Source organism: Podarcis filfolensis (assembly GCF_964270895.1).
Source record: "Podarcis filfolensis genome assembly, chromosome: 1".
Classification (NCBI taxonomy): domain Eukaryota; kingdom Metazoa; phylum Chordata; class Lepidosauria; order Squamata; family Lacertidae; genus Podarcis; species Podarcis filfolensis.
This window is the reverse complement of record NC_139604.1, coordinates 24,319,668-24,338,934: the sequence shown is the minus strand read 5'-3', so window position 1 is coordinate 24,338,934 and position 19,267 is coordinate 24,319,668. Positions and strand designations below refer to the sequence as shown.

Genomic DNA, 19,267 nt, shown 5'->3' with positions numbered 1-19,267 from the left:
ACTGCATCTTCCCCACCCCACAGTGGCGTAGCGTGGGTTGTCAGCACCCGGGGCAAGGCAAGTAATTTGCACCCCCTAACCTGTGGATTTGCCCTAACCCCAGATGTTGCGCCCGGTGCGGCCGGCCCCCCCTGCACCCCCCACGCTACGCCACTGCCACCCCAGCCCATTATAACAATTCAATAATAATAATTTTATTGCTTATACCCCGTCCATCTGACTGGGTTGCCCCAGCCACTCTGGGTGGCTTCCAGCACATATAAAAACATAATAAAGCATTAAACCTTAAAAACGTCCCGATACAAGGCTGCCTTCAGATGTCTTCTAAAAGTTGTGTCTAGTACTTAGGATGTATGACAAACTGCAGATGAAACGGAGGAAAGGATCAGAAATTCCCCTGGGATAGTTTTGAGTCCTGAAAAGGCCCAGGCAGGATTTGAATTTAGGCCCTCTGTGTATGTATGTATTTCTGCCTCCTATTTTAATTCATCCCTCTTGTTGGAAATAATTCTGATGTAGTGTTCAGAGTGTTGGGACTGAGATCAGGCCTCAAATCCCCACTCAGCGAATAAGCTCACTGGATGAGCTTTGGTCAGTCATGGCAGCTCAGTGTAACCTACCTTGAAGGTTGCTGTGAAGATTAATAATAATAATAACACGAATGAAGGGATATTAAACTCAAAACACTGAACACAGGCCTCCACCTATGAAGATGGCAAGAGTGCAGTTTCACCTCGCTATAGAGGAAGAGAGGAGCTCGGTCTGTACAAAACAAAATCCATTAGGTTTTTATTATTATTATTGTGATTATTTTGAAAACACTGAGCCTGTCTTGGATAAAATATGCTCTAATCGTTCCTAAGCGTAGCAAAGTGAGAAAGACCCTCCTGATCTCCAAGCCTTGTCAAGTCTGCTAAATTAATAACTCTCTTAAAATTCTATTAGGCATCTAATTGCCTCGGAATTCTACTGTGTTTAGTATCTAGCACCATAGCTACTCGCATTAAGTACTAGTTACCCTGAAGGACTAAGAGGTGGCAGAAAGGGAGGCACAATGACTAAAATAAAATAATAGATTGTCGCAGCCGCTGCTGTACTAAATGGCATCTCGCTCCCTTTTTCTTCTTTTCCCGAGTTCGCTGCTCCAAAATTAAATCATCGAGTCCCTCCCCAATACGCCAATAAATCACTTACTAATAATAGCTATGGGTAAATAAAGGCCATCGCTAGTTAAACACATCTTTAAACGGCTGTGACGCATTGATTTACCTTCCGAAAAGATTAACGATGAAGGAAGTCGCAGTTTGAACAGACAGTCCTGCCACCGGGATCGGCTAGCTAAGGGCTTCATTCAGCTCCATCTTCCAAAGGATGGCTCCGCTACAGCTGTGTTTCTCAAACTGTTTTTGCACTACAACTCCCATCATCCCTAGCTAGCAGGACCAGTGGTCTGGGCTGATAGGAACTGTAGTCCAAAAACTTCCCGAGAGCCACGTTCGGGAAACACTTTGCTACAGCGGCAACCTAAAGGCCCATCTCTACCATTGGGCAGTTGGGATACCCTTAGGATACTCACAACCCTCTCTCCTCTCCTGTTCTCCTGCCTTCCATGACTATTCCGGAAATCAGCAAACCCTGCTTTCGCTCAATCCTGTCAGCAAGTGTTCACTGACCCGGAAGCAGTACATTTTTAACACTGAAAAGCACACACTCTTTCATACGCATGCTCCAATGTGGCAAGACCACCTCAACCATTATTCGGAGTTTCCTTTCTCCACCCTCGCTCCCCAGGGCAGAATGCAAGCGTGCAAGGAAAACCCCGTCAAGCAGTATTTTCACAGGTGCCAATAACAGATAAACAGGAAGCCCTTTGCCTCGGAGAAAGCACAAATGGCACCATTAGAGACAGCTCCTGTAATAGGGAACCAGTAAGTGCAAGACTAGGCCACGATGGCAGCCGGCAGCATTATCTGACAGCATGACAAAAAATGGTTAATGACCCCTTTTATACATAGATACACACTGTATATATTTTAGCCACTTTGATAGCCAGTACAGTGGTACCTCGGGTTACATACGCTTCAGGTTACATACGCTTCAGGTTACAGACTCCGCTAACCCAGAAATACTACCTCGGGTTAAGAACTTTGCTTCAGGATGAGAACAGAAATTGTGAGGCTGCAGCGGGAGGCCCCATTAGTTAAAGTGCTGCTTCAGGTTAAGAACAGTTTCAGGTTAAGAACGGACCTCCGGAACAAATTAAGTACTTAACCCGAGGTACCACTGTATTAAATTTGCAAAGAGTCATCTCAGAGAGATTGAGACCATTCTGGACTCACCAAACAGCAATTTGTGGACTTGCAGATGTAACTCAGGATTCCTTCACCTCGAATAACCTTTGAACTGCGACTATTCCACAATTCCGCGCAAGCGTATAATTTGGTGTTGGATGCGAAATCCGATGTCCAGACAACACCAGCATCCCTCTGGAGATCCGGCCAAAGTTTAACACGTTTGAATGCCGTTAATTTCAAGCGGGAAACTCTTATTAAGCGTGTAATGACCTCGTGCAACAAAATCAAGAGGACTTAGAAGAACTCAAGGCATGAAAGTATGTTGCGAGTTCCAGGTAAAGTTGCTTTATTATTTCATATCTCCATTCCCACAGCCAGCAGAAGGAGAAGTGTACAAACAAGTGAGAATGCCCAAGTATTCTTAATTTGCTTAATATATAAAAGCCCCAGCATTCAGCTGTTCCTTAACATGGAGTCTGGATTATACTACCAGAGAGCAGCCACGGCTCAGTGACAGAAAATATGCTTTCTATGCAGATGATTCCTGATTTGGTTGGTGTGACTGGGAATGCCCGACACACACACACACACACCCAATCTGAAACCCTGGAGAGCATTATTAATCATCATCATCATCAATTAAATTTGTATACTGCCTTATCCCCAGAGGTCTCAGGGTGGTTCACGACACAAAGTTACAGTATACGAAGCACAAAACACATAATGAAAATAATCAAAGAACAAAATACATAACGAAAAGGAAAATAAAAATGACCCAAACATAAAAATAACACAAACAATTAACAATACTAATATATACACACTAATAAACAATATACTCCGCAACCAAAAATACTCCACAACCAAAAAAAACCCTAAATAATACTTCAGGCTACAAATACAAAAATCCTAATCCTAATCATAATAATAATAATTTATTATTTATACCCCGCTCATCTGGCTGTGTTTCCCCAGCCACCATGGGCGGCTCCCAACAGAATCTTAAAAACACGATAAAACATCAAACATTAAAAACATCCCTAAACAGGGCTGCCTTCAGATGTCTTCTAAAAGTCAGATAGTTGTTTATTTCCTTGACATCTGATGGGAGGGCGTTCCACAGGGCGTGCGCCACTACCAAGAAGGCCCTCTGTCTGGTTCCCTGTAACCTCACTTCTCGCAGTGAGGGAACTGCCAGAAGGCCCTTGGAGTTGGACCTCAGAGTCCGGGCAGAACGATGGGGGTGGAGAGGTTCCTTCAGGTATACTGGGCCGAGGCCCTTTAGGGCTTTAAGAGTCAGCACCAACACTTTGAATTGTGCTTGGAAACGTACTGGAAGCCAATGAAGGTCTCTCAGGACTGGTGTTATACAGTCTCGGCGGCCACTCCCAGTCACCAGTCTAGCTTAAGGTTACCAGATTTTTATCAATGAATCCGGGGACACTTTTCAACTTCAATGGATTTTGTGTGGGGACTGATTTGTAAATCTGAGGACTGTCCCTGGGAAGATTTGGTAGCCTTAGTCTAGCTCCCACAACACATAACATTTAACAACAATTTAAAACAACCCCACCCTCCAAAAAGAACAGCACCCACCCAAGTTAAAACCCCATCCCTGTTAAAAACAATAATTTTAACACAAGGGGGCTGTGTTATCCCCCCTTTCTCTCCAAGGGGCTCAAGGTGGTGTGAATGGTTCTCCCCCCTTTGCTTAATCCCCACAACAACCTTGTGAGGTAGGCCAAGGCGGAGAAGGCAGTAACTGGCCCAAGGTCACCCAGTGAGCTTCATGGCCGAGTGGGGATTTGAACCCTGGTCTCCCAGTTCCTAGTCCAACACTCTGACCGCTACACCACACGGGCTCTTTTAGACAATACTGAGCTAGATAGACCAACAATCTGACAGTTATAAGGCAAGCTTCCTATGTTTGCAGAACTTGTGATTTTTCGTTCAGCGAAACAGAATCACCCTTGTGAGCCTATCCATTACCGTTTTTTGGACAGCTGTATAATACTGGCAATGATCCACTGGCACGGCAAACTCCTGTCACAACTGCTTAGATGACCAAATGCCACAGCTGCTATCTCTAGTCACTATTACGGCGACAGCAGAGATTCCCACAATCAAAGATCATCTCAGTGGCGCGTTGTGTTTATGCGCATGCACTCACTCGCAAAAAAAAAAAAAAAAATGGGGAGGAAACTAAAGGAAAGTAAATTTCCTTTATACGCCGGAGAGAATAACGGGGCGGGGGGAAGGAGGCTGGCGCTTCAAAGACGTCAGAACACAAAAAGCCAACTCGGAGTTTGCTTTTGAACTGCGTCGTCCAAACAGAAGCATTGTTTTTGAACTCTTTTTCCCTAGCAGGGAACAACAAAAACAAAAACACGTGGAAACCCGTTTCCAAGGGAAGGAAATTCCACAACAGCATTCAAGGAATTAACTTGCATTTTTTTGCCAAGTGCAAATTTCCCCTAAGATGAGGGTTCCAAAAGTTTCCTTCAAATTAAATGCCATTCTCCCTTGCAGGCTGCTGGTGCTTAGGAGGAAACTCTCCCCCACTCCAAAAAAATTAAAAGTGAAGTGTTGTTACACTGCTGTGAAAAAGAGAGAGAGAGAAATCCATATAAATGATAGGGACCTGGCCATTTAATTTGTATTGGAGATCAGGGTTGGGAAAACCCAAGGCCTTGAATACGGCTACAGAAGTGTATTTTTCACAATTCTACATCCTCCACACATTCGCCCTCCAGGTTTAGCTGAGATACAAAGGAAGCCACATTAAGCAAAGTCTGAGGACAGCTCCTGGATGAGAAACTCCTGACCTGTCAGGAAACTGCCATCGGAACTAGAGGAGGAGGCGAGGCTCCACAGCGATGCTGGAGAGGGGCCAAGCAGGGAGAGAGGCAGGTCTCCTGTTGGGGAAGAAAATCAGCGCAACACCAGGGATAGAGGGGGGCCAATGGGGGAAGCAGAGAGCAGGCTCCGGGACTCTTCACTGGACACCAGCGGGGAGAGCACAGGTCCTCCGCTACCCACGCCCTCCCTGCGCAGAAGACTTCCGCGCAGGGAGAGTAGGAGGAGACTGGGCGTCAAACAACTTTTATGTTGGAAAAGGTTTAAGAAACGCCCACTGACGGATTCTGCCAGCGACTGAACAGCCACGGAGTGGATGGCTGTCCAGCGAGAAATGGTTTAACCAACCAACCTAGCCCAGAGCGGCGGCAACTTACGCACGAGCAACCCCTAAAGGCATTACATGACCCTTTTCGTTTTTATGAGAAGAAGGGTTACTTCCTTGCTCGGCTATGATTACTAGGGAAGTGAATGGCACAGATTTCCTGTCAGCCTTTGGTTTAACAGGCTTAGTGTATCAATTGAATGTTATGACCAGCTGTCGAGGAAAATGCGCTAAGCCCTGGATGTCAGGCAAAAGGTTGAATTTGAGTGCACGTGTTTCGCGGGCAGAGAGACGAGTAAAATACACGTCCAGGAAAAACAGCGAACTGGGAAACGCTACAACAATCTGCAGCAGGCTGGGTGGTCATTTTAGGCCAAGCTAGGAGAAGGCAACCAGGTGCCATCAAAATATTGCTAGACTCCAACTCCTGTCAGCCCCAGCCAGGGCAGCCAATGGTCGGGGATGGTGGGAAATGAAGTCCCAGCAATTTTGGGAGGTTGCCATGGTAGCTATTCCTGCGACATGGACTTAGTAAGACTATTTGGGTTTTACTTCTGAATAGGCAAGGCTAGAATTGGGTGCTCGGTACAGGCTCTGTGAGCAACTGTTCCCAAAGTCCAGCTTTTCCAAATTGTAACTGACCGAGGAAAAGAGAAATTCTGAGCTGATCTGAACGCTGGCTTTGGATGGATGGTGAGACCTTCACCTGCCTTCTGTCCTCTCCTGGTCGTTTCTCAAAATTCAGCTGATCTTATGTGGCCACTCTGATGAGAGCCAGCCCACAACCTGTTGAGCTCCATTCGAAGTGGCAAGTCAACCTTTATGAGGCTACCAGTGGGTTTATAGTGACTGGTATCATAAAAGCATCCGAAAGGTCTGAACTGAAAACTGTTTAAAACCTAACTCTTCAACACTTAACTATGCAGATTGTGACTGAGCAGGATTTTCCCAAGAGGCTGTGCCTAAAACATGCCTGAGGATTCAGTTCTGGCAGTTAAGTCCAGTTGAACTCAATATGTTTTAGTTCAGGCAAGAGATGCACTGGATTGCAGTCTAGGTTCTATTTTTAAAACCCCACACTCACAACACTGAAAGTCCACTTTTTTCACAGTGCCGACTTGTGCTTTAAAGCTCACCCACAGTTTCCACTCAATTGTATCATGGACTGATTAATTCTGATCTCTTTTATTGTCGCCTTGCAAAAATCTGATATTGCTCGGTTCAGCAAAATCTCCCATGTTCATTTTACAGTGGACATGATGGTGTAAATCAACCCGTTTGTGGAATAGTGGGCTACTACTTCTGAAATGGGTCTGAAGGCCAGGAAGTGAAGGGAAAGGAAGCACAGAGAACAAAAGCACATGATAAATACAAGGGCAAAAACCTATACCAGGATCAGAGAGTCCATATACATACATGCACAATCTCAGATCTAATGATGCCAAAGTTTCATGACCTTTAATTTTTGTTTCACTTCAGGTGAGGCAGTGCTAAACCAGTGGCAACAGATGAGATGAGGGCCAATAACTCAATCCAGACAAAATGGAGGTTCTGCTGGTGGGTGATTTGCCTGCCGCCATGTGTGGTACCCACGCCATGCTCAACAAGGCTACACTCCTCCTGTATGAATGGGCTTGCAGTTTGGGTGTTAGTGGTATCCACTGCCCTGTCTTTGCTCCTGGAGCACGAACTGCCAACTCAGCTTAATTCTCCAGCTGTGACTCTACGTGGAATGCACATGCCTGGTCTAGTGATCCATAGCCCAGTAATGCACTCTTCAGAAGGCATTTCAGAGAAACCACAATTGGTCCAAAATACAACTGTGAGGCTAGGTGGTTGTCATCACATTACACCTCTCTTCTGCCAGTTTGTTGTGCCAATCCCAACTCCCAGTTAGTTTCTGGGCTAAATTCAAAGCCGTGTTTTTGGCCTTTACGGCTTGAGGACAGTAATCCTGATGGACCACTTATCTCGTCTATACTCCAGTGTTTCCTGAACTCGGGTCTCCAGCTGTTTTTGGACTACAATTCCCATCATTGCTGACCACTGGTCCTGCTAACTAGGGATGATGGGAGTTGTAGTCCAAAAACAGCTAGAGACCCAAGTTTGGGAAACACTGCTCTAGGATCTTCAGCAAAGGGCCTTCTCCAGGCATCTGTGGTGTAGGGAGGAGGCCTTTTTAGTGGCAGTTCCTCAACTGGGGAATGTGCTCCCAAAGGAAGCTTGCCTGGCAACTCCTTCATTGTAATTTTGGCATCAGGCAGAAAGATTGCCCCTCCCCTTAATGTTACAGGAGGGAGGTCTGTAAGGGGCTTCTACTCGTGTTCCCTTGAACCCTCTATGTAGAACCATGGACAAGATAAAGCAAAAAAACCCCAAGCGAATAGGAATAGAAGCCCGCTGCAGATGTTTCCAACGCAACACAAGGAAGGTTGAGGAGTAAGGGAGGGCAAGACAGCTTCAAGGACACTGGGGTGGGGCTTGCATGTATATCGCTCTCCCCATCCACACTCTGAGCATTCACACAGTCAACACCTTATTAGCTCGTGTTTCCAAACCAGTGTGGTATAGTGGTTAGAGCAGAGGTGAGGAACTTCAGATGTTGTGGAATACAGCTCCCATTAACCCTGACCATTCATTGGTCATGGTGGCTGGGGCTGCAGGGAGTTGGGAGTCTGGCAGTGTCTGAAGCGCCGCAGGCTCCCCATCCCAAGGTTGGAGCATCAAGACTCAGACTGAGAAACTCCAAGTTCAAATCCCCACTCAGCCATGAAGCTCACTGGGTGACCTGAGATCAGTCACTGTTCCCTTTGAGCCAACCTCACAGGGTTGTTGTGAAGGTGAAAGAAGAACAGGTAGAGGAGCAGGACCTTGAGCTCTGTAGACACGAATGCAATAAATTAATTAATAAATAAAAATAAAATAAAGCATGGATTTGTCTCACTGACACATTAAACTACTGCTTGCAAATGTCTTGGATGTGCATCAGCAAATGGCCAAGATGGAAAAGGCCTGTTCTCTCCATGTGTCAAGTACAAAGAGGTCAAATCAGGTGAAATATAAGAAGCTGTTACATGGGAATGTTAAGTGGATGGTGGGGGAAGAGTAAGAACGAAGCTCAAAAGAATTCACACAGAAATTGAAATCTAACAGCAGCGCTGCCAAATTTGGGAAGGGCTGTAATGTGTGAATATAGCTCTAGCTCCGACAAACAAATAAACAGCAAATAAATAAATTGCAAGCCAAATTGTCGGCAAAAAACCCCCACTGAATATTCACATTCATCAGATAAAGGCTGATAAACATAATTGTATTATGGAGCAAGCCGCGATGTTTGCAGTGCTGCTAGTCAGTGAGGAAAGCTAACGTTTGCTGCACGGTAAATTATCCCCAATTACATTTACCACAGTGGCTTCCTAATTATACATATAAACAAAATAACACACAGCAACCCCCGAAGTAATCCAATCATTTCCTTTGCATATTAGTATCGTTCTGGCACGAGAAGAAGCCAAGCTTCCTCTTACCATTTGTGATTACTTTTTAGCTCGGACGACGAGAAATCACTCTTGGCAGCATCTAACTGGGTTTGTTGCGAATCCCGATTACCCTGAAATGCTGGAGCTTTAAACAATGGAGAGACTGGTTTTCCATTCAAAGCAGAGCACTCTCCCCGCCCTGCCCCCCAATACCTCACTTTTTTCCCCTGCTTAGCAGTGCTAAAGTTGTGAGCGGAGTTTTACTGCTATCAAGCTCCACTTTTAATGACTGAGAAGCTTCTCAACCAAGTTCTGGCACTGTAAGAAAATAAATATGACGTAGGCAATTCCAAACCTAAACATTCACAGTGCACCTGGAAACCTGGTGTGTTTCCGCATTGTGCCAACACAACCTACAAAGTACAACAGTTTCCTCCTGCCGCTCTGAATTCAGGACATTTGCACGAGTGACGCTAAGCAGGCTTTTAAATCTGGAATGGATTGCCTGCGATGATAATTAATGCAAGACAGAAAGCAGAGAGAGCATCATTTTGAAATCAGATGGAAATGCTAGTCAACTGTGGCTTTTCATCCCATTTGCAGAAGCAGAACAGGCAAAAAGCGTAACCCTACCCAATGCTGTGTAACAGCCAGGAGCAGGGACCGCAAGCAAGGATGTCCTGGGTTCAAATCTCACTTTGAACACAAGCTCACCAAGAAAAGCTACTATTCTGAGCCTCGCTTCGGCTGCACAAGAAACAATGCCTTGCCTTTATTGTTGTAAACATTCTGAGCCTGTCGCTTAACGGTGAGGATGTTGTTTAATGGGGTAATGTCTGTGATAATGATTTCATTTCACAATCTACATGACGCGCTCCGTATGTCTGAAATGCACTATATAGAAATGCGTTTTATTATTATTATCTTCCTATGGTACATTTTGGGCGCCGGTTCCCAGGTACAAAGCGCAGCGCAATTTCTAAAAGCTGCCCACATGTGCAAATTGCAGCTTTCGCCAAAACACGCCCCAGAAAAGGGATTTCCAGTCATTGCTCGTGAGTAATTTGCAAACAGTAATTTGCTGTTTATTTGCACACAAGGGCCCTTCATAAGGCACACATATTTATATACTTGGGAAGTGGTTTCTGAAGACAAAATGCAGTTTACGAAATGGCCCTTAAAACCGTTTAAGAGCACGACTGGAAGACACCCTGAGCTTCCAAGGTACTGGCAATTCCCTCACAAAACAGCTCTCCCAATAACGCTACCTTTTTACTGGGGAAGCTTCACTTTCATTCACCTCTTATTTCTCACACAGAACAAGGAACTTTTTTCCATATTGCTGGTGTGACAGTAGAATCCAATGGCCTCTTTAAACAAAACCAAAAAAACCACCACCAAAATAAAAAAGCAAAACCCTCGTTGTGAACAAATTTGCATCAGGTAGAGAAAGCATTCCATCCCATAAATTACGGCGGGAAATTCCAAAAATTTCAGCATTTACGTTCTCTTCACTTCAAGCCTGCAAGGGGGCACAGTGTCCACGCTTATTATTTTAACCAGGGGCTGTTTATCAAACTTTCCAAGTAAGCTGCTTTATCAGAGACCTCCCTTAAGAAGTGTACACGCTAAAACTGTATAGAGAAAACAAGAACTACTGACAGACAAATATATGTAAAATAATTATCGGCGGAAACACATTAAAAAAATCAGTCAAACTTTTACAAAGTAATTTCCACAGATTTCTCCACTGTTGTCAAAAGACCTGCAGAATTCTAAAAATATGGCCATTGGTTCCACACTGGGGACCCTACACTGATAATCACCTGAACTCTGTGAGATGCCCCTACCTGAGTTCTGTATACATCACCGAGAACTTAAAGAGAGGAAGGGGCTCTCACCAGAGGTGTTTTTGGGGAGTGGGGGTGGGGAGATATCCTAAGTTGCCCCTGGAAAGCATAGCGTTCACAAACTAAGAATTCTTTCACCGTACCTACAACCTCCTCAAGATGAGAAGTGCAAGCCTGTTTGGGTGGGCAGGGAGAGAGAGAGACTATCTTTCCCTTACAGTCCTCTGGAATGAGATTTGGTGGGGAGAAAAAGAATCCCTTATCCTGTGGTGCCTCTCGCTGCTTCTGAGCACCTGCAAAGAGACAGGTGGTTCCTTTCTTTTGAGACCTCTCTGCATAGACCAGACATGCCATGTAAGGTAAACAAAGGGAAAGGACCCCTGGACGGTTAAGTCCAGTCAAAGGCAACTACAGTGGTACCTCGGGTTAAGAACTTAATTCATCCTGGAGGTCCGTTCTTAACCTGAAACTGTTCTTAACCTGAGACACCCTTTCTTCTGAGACCTCTCTGCATAGATCAGACACACCATGTAGGAGGGCTGGGGAGCTGGGCATCCAAAAAAAATTTCAGTGAAAGGGCCAGGCCCCCTTAATGTTCCACGGTGGCTGTACATGCATGGCATGCTGATTTTGTGCAGTCCTGTCAATCGAGGGGGCAAGATGGCACGCATGGCATAGATAGTGGACTTCATGGATATTTACCCCTGGATATTTCTCATACTCCAGGAGCTTTTTCAAAGAAAAAGAAATATCCGCTACTGATTCCTCTTTTTAACGTTATCATTTCCTTCCTGCACTCTCTTTGCTTTCAAGGAAGAACAACTATGCCTTGGTCCAGTATACCTGAAGGAGCGTCTCCACCCCCATTGTTCATCCCAGACACTGAGGTCCAGCTCCGAAGGCCTTCTGGTGGTTCCCATCGCTGCAAGAAGCCAAGTTACAGGGAACCAGGCAGAGGGCCTTCTCGGTAGTGGCACCCGCCCTGTGGAACGCCCTCCCACCAGATGTCAAAGAGAAAAATAACTACCAAACTTTTAGAAGACATCTGAAGGGCAGCCCTGATTAGGGAAGCTTTTAATGTTTAGTAGGTTATTGTATTTTAGTGTTTTGTTGCAAGCTGCTCAGAGTGGCTGGGGAAACCCAGCCGGATGGGCGGGGTATAAATAAGAAATTATTATTAGTATTATTATTATTACTATGCAGTTTATTGTCATTTTATTATATATTTATCCAAGTTGCATGCCGCCCTTCATCTGTAGACCTCAGAACGTAACAACGCAAGATAAAGACACAAAATGAATAATAAAAACAAGAACAGAAATAAACCCACAGACCAATAAGCCCCCCACCCCTCTCACTGTGTGCAGTCTTACTGGATTCCAAAGTTCTCCAAACACATGCAGTGCCTCAAACAGTAAGCAAGGATGGGAAGAACCACATGCACTGCACAGCACGATAAAATCTACTTTCAGAGAAGCAAATATTTCTTTCACTGGCGCAATGTATCATTCGCCGCCGGTATATGTGCAGCGTTTCCCCTGTGTGCTTGAAACACTTCACATAGGTTACAGCACTCAACAATTTTCAGGCTACCACCCAAATCTTGCCGTTTTGCCTTTAAATTAACTGTTTATGCTACCTGACCCACCCCCGCTGCTATAGGAAAACAGGATTGCAGCTGTGCTGCGCAGCAGGGAAGGCGGGCAGAGGGGAGTGGGACGAGGAGAAATGGTCCAGAGAGGCAGCCTCTGCCTCATCTTCCAGTTCAGCTATGAATTTAACAAGGCAGAGCATCAATCTGCAGGTTGAAGACTGCCAACTTCAGCCTGGGCGAACTTTACAGAAACACTGCAAGGTTGCAAGAACACAGTTTTCTGGGATGGAGAGGTTGCAGGGGGAAGAGCCAGAACTTAGAAGGAGACCATCTACCTTGCATGCAGAAAGGAGGTTCAGTCCACAGTTCCTCCAGGCAGGGCTGGGAATTCCCCCTGATAAGTCAGTTTAGAGCTAGATGATGGCAGTGCCAAGTCGAAATTCAAATTGCGGGCCTCTAAGCTCATAGCTCAGTCTCTCTACCAGCAGCCTCAAATGCATGTGGGTTTCTTTCCCTCTTTAAAACGTTCTACCATCATCCCGCTTTGCTGTTTCCATTATAGGATGCCAGACCAGATATGTGATGTGACCACACAGCAGTAACACAAACAACCACCACCACAACAACAACCCACACAAATGCAACAACAAAGAACAGACTATCCGACCTGTTGCAGCAAAGAGCCGGCACAAAGCTCAGAATAGCGCTTGACCTGCCCTGCAGAAGTCAACGCTTTTGTCGCCAGTTCCTGGTGTCAAGATGTATTTATTTATTTTGGAGCAGGTAAGGAAAGTGATAAAAGAGACCGCTTGCGCCAAAACACAACAGCAGCAGCAGCAAAAAAATAAAAAAGCCACTTAGGCTCTGACAGCTATTTCCCCCAGAATCCAATTAAAGAGCAATCCTCGCCCGAATAGTGCAATATTCTCGCACATGAGGAATGCTTCCAATATACTGGTCACTGTAAACTGCAACGCAAACAGCGGGTGTGGAGGACGGAAGCGTACAAGAATTGATCAAGAGCAAAAAGTCAATAGGTGTATCCAGCACAGTTCAGAACAACTTTTATTTCCTAGCCCCAACACTGAATATTCGAGGAACACATCACAGTTTTGCTTACTGCACATGCATGCATGACAACTGACCATTTCTCAACGAAAGGCTGAGCCAGCGTTCACTCTTTGTAGAGATCCCCCAGAGTTCTCACATTTTAAAAAAAAAAAGAGACAAGCATTCATTCATTCGCACCAACTTGCCCTTCTCCTTTGCTAAAAGCTTCCACCGCTCCCAAGAGTCTCCGAGTTGTGTTTACAATGCCTCTTTATCGCAGGACTCTCGGCTGCCCAGAAAACCAAACTTCCAGATGCTGCACTTACAACTTTCTTTCAAAAAAAAAAAGGAAGGGGGTGGGGAAAGCAGAGCGCAGTCACACAAAAAACCAACAACCCAGGGGGTTACCTGCTTTCACTTCCAATTCCAACACACCATTCCGTAAGCCTGAGCTCTCCTTAAGCTAACAAGAAATCCCGTCTGTAATGACAATTTAGCTTATGCAAACATAGCACTTGTCAACAAGGGCTACTAATTCCAGCAAGCGTGACACCTACCCTGTGTAGCTAACAATCAAAGCTTCATGGTACGTTCTATCCAGCATCTGGCTGCACTTGTTCCTCACACAACTCCTGATTTATCTTCAATCCACTTACAAACATTGCAGAGCGACACATCTGTCCAACGCCAAGCGTTCCTCTGTTCACACTAACTCCCCGCCCCCCCGTTTCTGCCCTCGTTGGCACACTAACTCCCCCCCCCCGCGGCCACCCCCTCCCCCCCAAAAAAATAATAAGTTTGGGCAGTTTTCCCCGTACCTGCAGTTCGGAGGTGGGTCCAGGGTTATTTCAGCCAGCTCCTTTTGAATCCTGTTGGCAAAATGAGAAGAGACACAGAGCGTTTGCGAGAGCCTGAGGAATATCTCGGGGAATTACACTGCCCTCTACCACCATGCAGTTAAATGCAAGATTGGTTTTGCTTCAGTAATGCTAACATGGCTGCTTCCTCTTTGTTCTCAGAGGCATAACCCAAATCCCAGAACAGAGAAAACTTTGCAGCTTCCCTTTTCTTAGCTGTGGCGGTAAATAGAGCATTTGCACCTTCAGCCCGGTGGGAATTCCCACCAAGCCCTCAGGAAAGTCAGTCTCAGGGATTTCCAGCCGCTCTTTAGGAGGCCTTTTTTCTTTTTAATCTTATATGCAAATGAGACCCGGGAGGGAGGGGGACAGGAGGAAAACAGAAGCATATTTGAGAATGACTTTTCTACCAACATTGCCTGGGAGTTGTAGCCTGCATGACAAACAAGGACACTTTTTTTGGGGGGGCGCAATGCTTCTCCTACTGCCACTAGTGACTTTTAGCATTTCAATCACCTTGGTATATATGCAGCCAGGTTGCTGGAACTAAGCCTTGACATCCTTCTGCTGCTTTCTCTCCTCAAACCCACGAAACATTTTTCTTTCCTTTTCCAGAAATCCCGTAAAATAAAACAAACACTGATCTATCAGTTGTGATTTCAGCCCAGATGGTATCTCTGGACAGCAGTTATAAAGATGCCTGGATCCCGAGAGAAAACGTTTCACCAGTTTTGCTACAGTTAATAGAAGTCATCAAAAGAAGGAACAAAATATTCTCTCTTTCTCTCTCTCTCTCTTTCGAAGGGAGGAGTATTTTACTGCTAATTTTGCAAAGTTCAGATAATTTATGTTTTGCCTGTAGTAGATCCATGGCGATGACAAATGATTTAGATGGAACTGCTCTGGATTTGTACCATGCATGAATTTACACAAAACATCAGGTCAAATAACACGCAGGGCTAAGATTTTGCAAGATCAAGCAGGATATTAAAAGAATCACTCACTGTATTTATGTATCAGCAGTAAACTTACTATATAAATACCTAGTAAGCCGCTAGCAAAAGTTATCTTAAATCCATCGGAAGTTACACAAAAGATCCACTTCTTATCATTTTCCCTCCTCAACAACTGTACGTACTTTTATTTTCAGACTCTACTGTTTTCGATTTAAAAGCAGCAGATGGTAAAAGCTAACACGCCCCTCAAGTCATTTTTGCAGGACTGCCCATCTGCAAGGCGAAGTTTCAGAGCTGCTAATGAATGTGTGGCATTTGGCATCAGCATATTCCAACACGCACCCTCCAAACATATAGGCCCACTCAGAAATAAGTGTTAAACACTCCCACTGACTTTGTGGGAGATTGTTGCACCCTTAAATATCTTGGATGCCATTTGTCAGATACACTACTGGAGAATGTAACGCAGATTCCTAGCTAAAAGTGAGCTTCGAGGAAATCATTACTGGGTTATCTCCAAAGAGGCAGAGATCAACAAGGCATTTTAAGTTTGCCCAATTCAGAAGGCTGTTAAAGAAAATTAATCCGTGAGTGAGGATCTCCAGAACGCTGCAAATCGTAGATGCGTAGAGGTAGCCTCTAGCAGGTTCCTCTCAAGTTTTTGAAACTTTCAAGATAGAAGGGCAGTCATTAATCTGTATTTCCGATGAGGTAAAAGGCACTCAAGCTAGCACACCTGCTTGCATTTCAACGAACCAACCAACCAAACAAAAAAACCTTCTATGGATGTGAATACATGAGGTTCCCAAAAAGAAAAAGAGCAAAAGAGTCGTTTCTCGTCAAGTACTCTTCTACAGCACCCAACCGAAGCCAAATGATGAATCGTCCCATTTCCTCCCATCCCCACCAAAAGAAAGAGTTGAAGCATTCAGATCCAGGTATGAATGTACATGGATGAATGAACCTCTCATGATGATGCTGCATCGCCCAGGGAAACTGGAGCTGCTCTACGAGTGGGCAAAGTGAATCGAAGCAGCGCCCCCAGCACACACATATACAGGGGCAAAGCAGTTCACAACTCGACTCCCCATTAAACACACTCACTTTGGGCAGCGCCCAAGAATCAGGGGGTGAACCCAACAGCGCACTGGTCACAACTCTGCCTGGACCCATTCTACCGCCATCGCTGACGTGGTGTTAGAAAGAGACCTCTTAATCCACGGACTATTTCCATGCCATCCCAACAGTGAACAGCAACATCTCAAAGTTTGTTAGTTCACCTTAAGGACCTTCCCTTGTTTGCAAAGCAAAGCAAACAAACAAAAATAAAACCTTTCTCCCTCAAAACTTGTGTGTGGGACATATTACCTTTTAGCACTAGTGGAGAGCTTGGCAGTCGTTTTGCTGGAGAGTTTGGTGTTTTTCTTCTGTTGGGTGGCCGAAGGCTTCCTCTCTTCTTGCTCCTCAGGTTCAGGAGCTGGTGGGTCCCTCTGATCTGCATCTGAACTCCCACTGCTAGTACTGGGACTTTCGTCATCTGACCTCTGCCTGTCACTGGACATCTTGGAAAACTTTCAGGGAAGGAGCAAAAGAGGGACAAAAAGAAAAAACACACACACGTCAATTTCCAGGAAAAATAAATATGACTTAGTTATACATTTGGTGGCCAAGACTACTGAAGCTATACTCTATTGTAATTCACCCAAGAACAACAAATCTATTGATTCCTCTTTATTATGACTGTGTGTCGATTGTTGATGTTACGTTTTCTCTCCTGCACATAATAATTAAATAAAAATCAGTTCCACCCAGCGAAGGGCTATTCATTCAGTCCCCTGTCATCTGCAAGCATACTTATTTGGTGCCCCTTAAACTGGTCATGATGAAGATTGGAATTGGGGGGGGGGGGTGTACGAGAGGGGGAAAATAGGGTTGACCAAAATCACGTCTCAGTTTGAGGTTCTAATGCAACAGTTCCAATGTTTATGAATTTTTTTAAAAGATTTTTTTAAAAAAAATGGATTTTCTCCTCCCACCTCCAAATCCTATCATGCGTCCTCCCCCCCCCCCCGCCCCACAACACACTCCCCAATTCTTCAGACAGTACGTCAATTGTCTACTTTGTTCGGAGGCATGAGGCAGATTTAGCAGAGTACTCAGGCAATGAGCATTAATAACTTATGACACGTTGTAAATAGCAGAGGCTTGCCAAAAAAATATAGGATTTTTTCCCCTTCAAGTCAGTAATACCCTCTAAATATTTACACTGGAGCAGAGGGGGTCAAGGCAGACATATCTCCTCCTTCCCAGCCCCCACCCCACCCCCAAGACTTAAGCTGATATACAAATTGGGAGGGGGAGTGAGAAATAAACCCCCCACCAACACCAACACCACCCACTCCCTCTTGTTTCCCTGTATTTAAAGGGCTGGAGAGGATTTGCTATTTCAGACTCAAATGCTTTTCTCTCCGTCCAGAGAAACCCGCGAGCTCGGGTTCTATTTACACGGCCGGCAGCAAGAATTGCATTTGGTCACCACCGAGCAGCCTGGAAAGGAGGAGGAGGGAGAGAGGGAAAGGGGGGGGGGGAGAGAGAGAGAGAGAGAAAAGAAGAAGCATAATTCAAACTGCACCTTCTGCAAAGCTTTCAACGCCACCGAGTCTTGATCAGTTTCTACAAAACAGACCGACATATTTTTTTTCTCCTGCCCCCTCTAAAAAAAACACATCCAGGGAGGCTCAGATCGGAGGGCTTGGAATATTTGTATTATATATCTATATTTTTTTCTATTTTTAGAAGAAGGAAGAAAAAAAAACCAGAGGATCCTCGTCGGGAATTGCAGGAGGGCAAAAATTGCAGCTCTGCGGGGCCCCCCCAAGACCACCACCCCGCGCTCCCTCTCTCTCTCACACACAGAGAGAGTCGTCGCCGTCTCGCCCCCCCCCCCGCCCCCCGCGCCTCGGCTTTGTAGGGAGAGCCGAGCTCCCAGCCAGGAGGGTATGGAGGGGCTGCTATGGCAGGAGCCTCCCCCCCCCCGCACACACACACAACCAGCGTGGTGTGTGCACACCAAGTGAGGCTTGAACTCAAGTCTCGGCTCCTCCGGCTCTGCCGGCCACCGCCAGGCAGCAAGCGCTGAAAACAAGAACAAAGCTCCCTCTACCAATCTCTCTTTCTTCCTTCAACGCGCCCCCCCCCCTCAACCTCGGGCGCCGCGCTCCTTTTTCCCTCCCCCTCCTCCCCCTCCTCCTCTTCTCTCCTCCTCCCCCCACCATGCTCGCCCAGGCTCCTGCTGCAGCCACCTAACCCGTTTCTGCTTTTACCTTCGCAGGCGTCCTGTCCCGACGTTAGCTCGGAGGGGGGAGGGATGGACGGGAGGGGGGGAGGGCAGGGGAGAGAAAATGTCCTTGGAGGGGATGGAAGCAGCCCCGGGTGTGGGGTGGGGGGGCGTTGAAATAAAGCAGCAGAGGAGGCTCTGTGGCCGGGCAGTGTGGAACATTGAGAGTCGGAGCGGGGGGGTGGGGTGGGGGGGAGAGTGAGTGAGTGAGTGAGTGAGAAAGGGGGAGGTGCAGTGCGGCTGGATGGCCGGAGGGTGGTGCTGCAGAGGCCTCCTAATTTATTTATTTATTTCCCCTTTGCCGCCTCTCCTCCCCCAGCCCCACCACCAATCCCCACCTCGCACCCTTTCCTCCAAGCCAGCTCCCGCGGCGGGGTAAGGAGTAACGTGGCTCGGGGATCGCGAGCTCCCTCTTTCTCACGCTCCCTCCCTCTCTCTCTCTCTCTCCCCCCCCCCGCTTTCCCCGGGGGGAGGAAAGGCCGGATGGAACGAGGCAAGGATCGAACGTTCCACCGCCTCCGCCCCCTTGTGTCGCTACGTTCGGCTCCAGAACGTTGCAGTCAGCAAAGTTCCAAAACGGAGGAAGGAGCGGGTTGGCGTGGGGGGCGGGTGTATGTCCTGGTGGGAAGAGTGTGGAGGGGGGGGAGTTGACAGGGAGAAGGTGGCAGC

At 46.3% G+C, this 19,267-nt stretch overlaps 1 protein-coding gene and 1 long non-coding RNA gene across 5 annotated transcripts in view; both read right to left on the bottom strand.

Annotated features, from left to right (window-relative positions):
- The window catches only part of UBE2E3 (ubiquitin conjugating enzyme E2 E3), a 96,312-nt gene extending 77,274 nt beyond the window's left edge, over window positions 1–19,038 (bottom strand). Inside the window, exons 1-3 of one of the 4 annotated variants that reach the window (XM_083572999.1) lie at window positions 18,944–19,038; window positions 16,630–16,832; window positions 14,267–14,317 (exon numbers count right to left, since the gene is read on the bottom strand). In XM_083572999.1, the coding sequence (XP_083429125.1) occupies window positions 14,267–14,317; window positions 16,630–16,823 (245 nt within the window). In that variant the 5' untranslated portion in view covers window positions 16,824–16,832; window positions 18,944–19,038. Of the gene's footprint in view, window positions 1–14,266; window positions 14,318–16,629; window positions 16,833–17,893; window positions 18,130–18,936 lie in introns of those variants that run through there. The other 3 variants (XM_083572998.1, XM_083573000.1, XM_083572997.1) reach the window with 3 other exon arrangements.
- Window positions 811–7,200, bottom strand: LOC310743782. Its single transcript, XR_014539223.1, has 2 exons — window positions 5,559–7,200; window positions 811–5,119 (listed from the first exon to the last, which is right to left on the bottom strand). It is a non-coding gene; the product is annotated as an uncharacterized lncRNA (long non-coding RNA).
- Window positions 19,039–19,267: the final 229 nt, after the last annotated feature.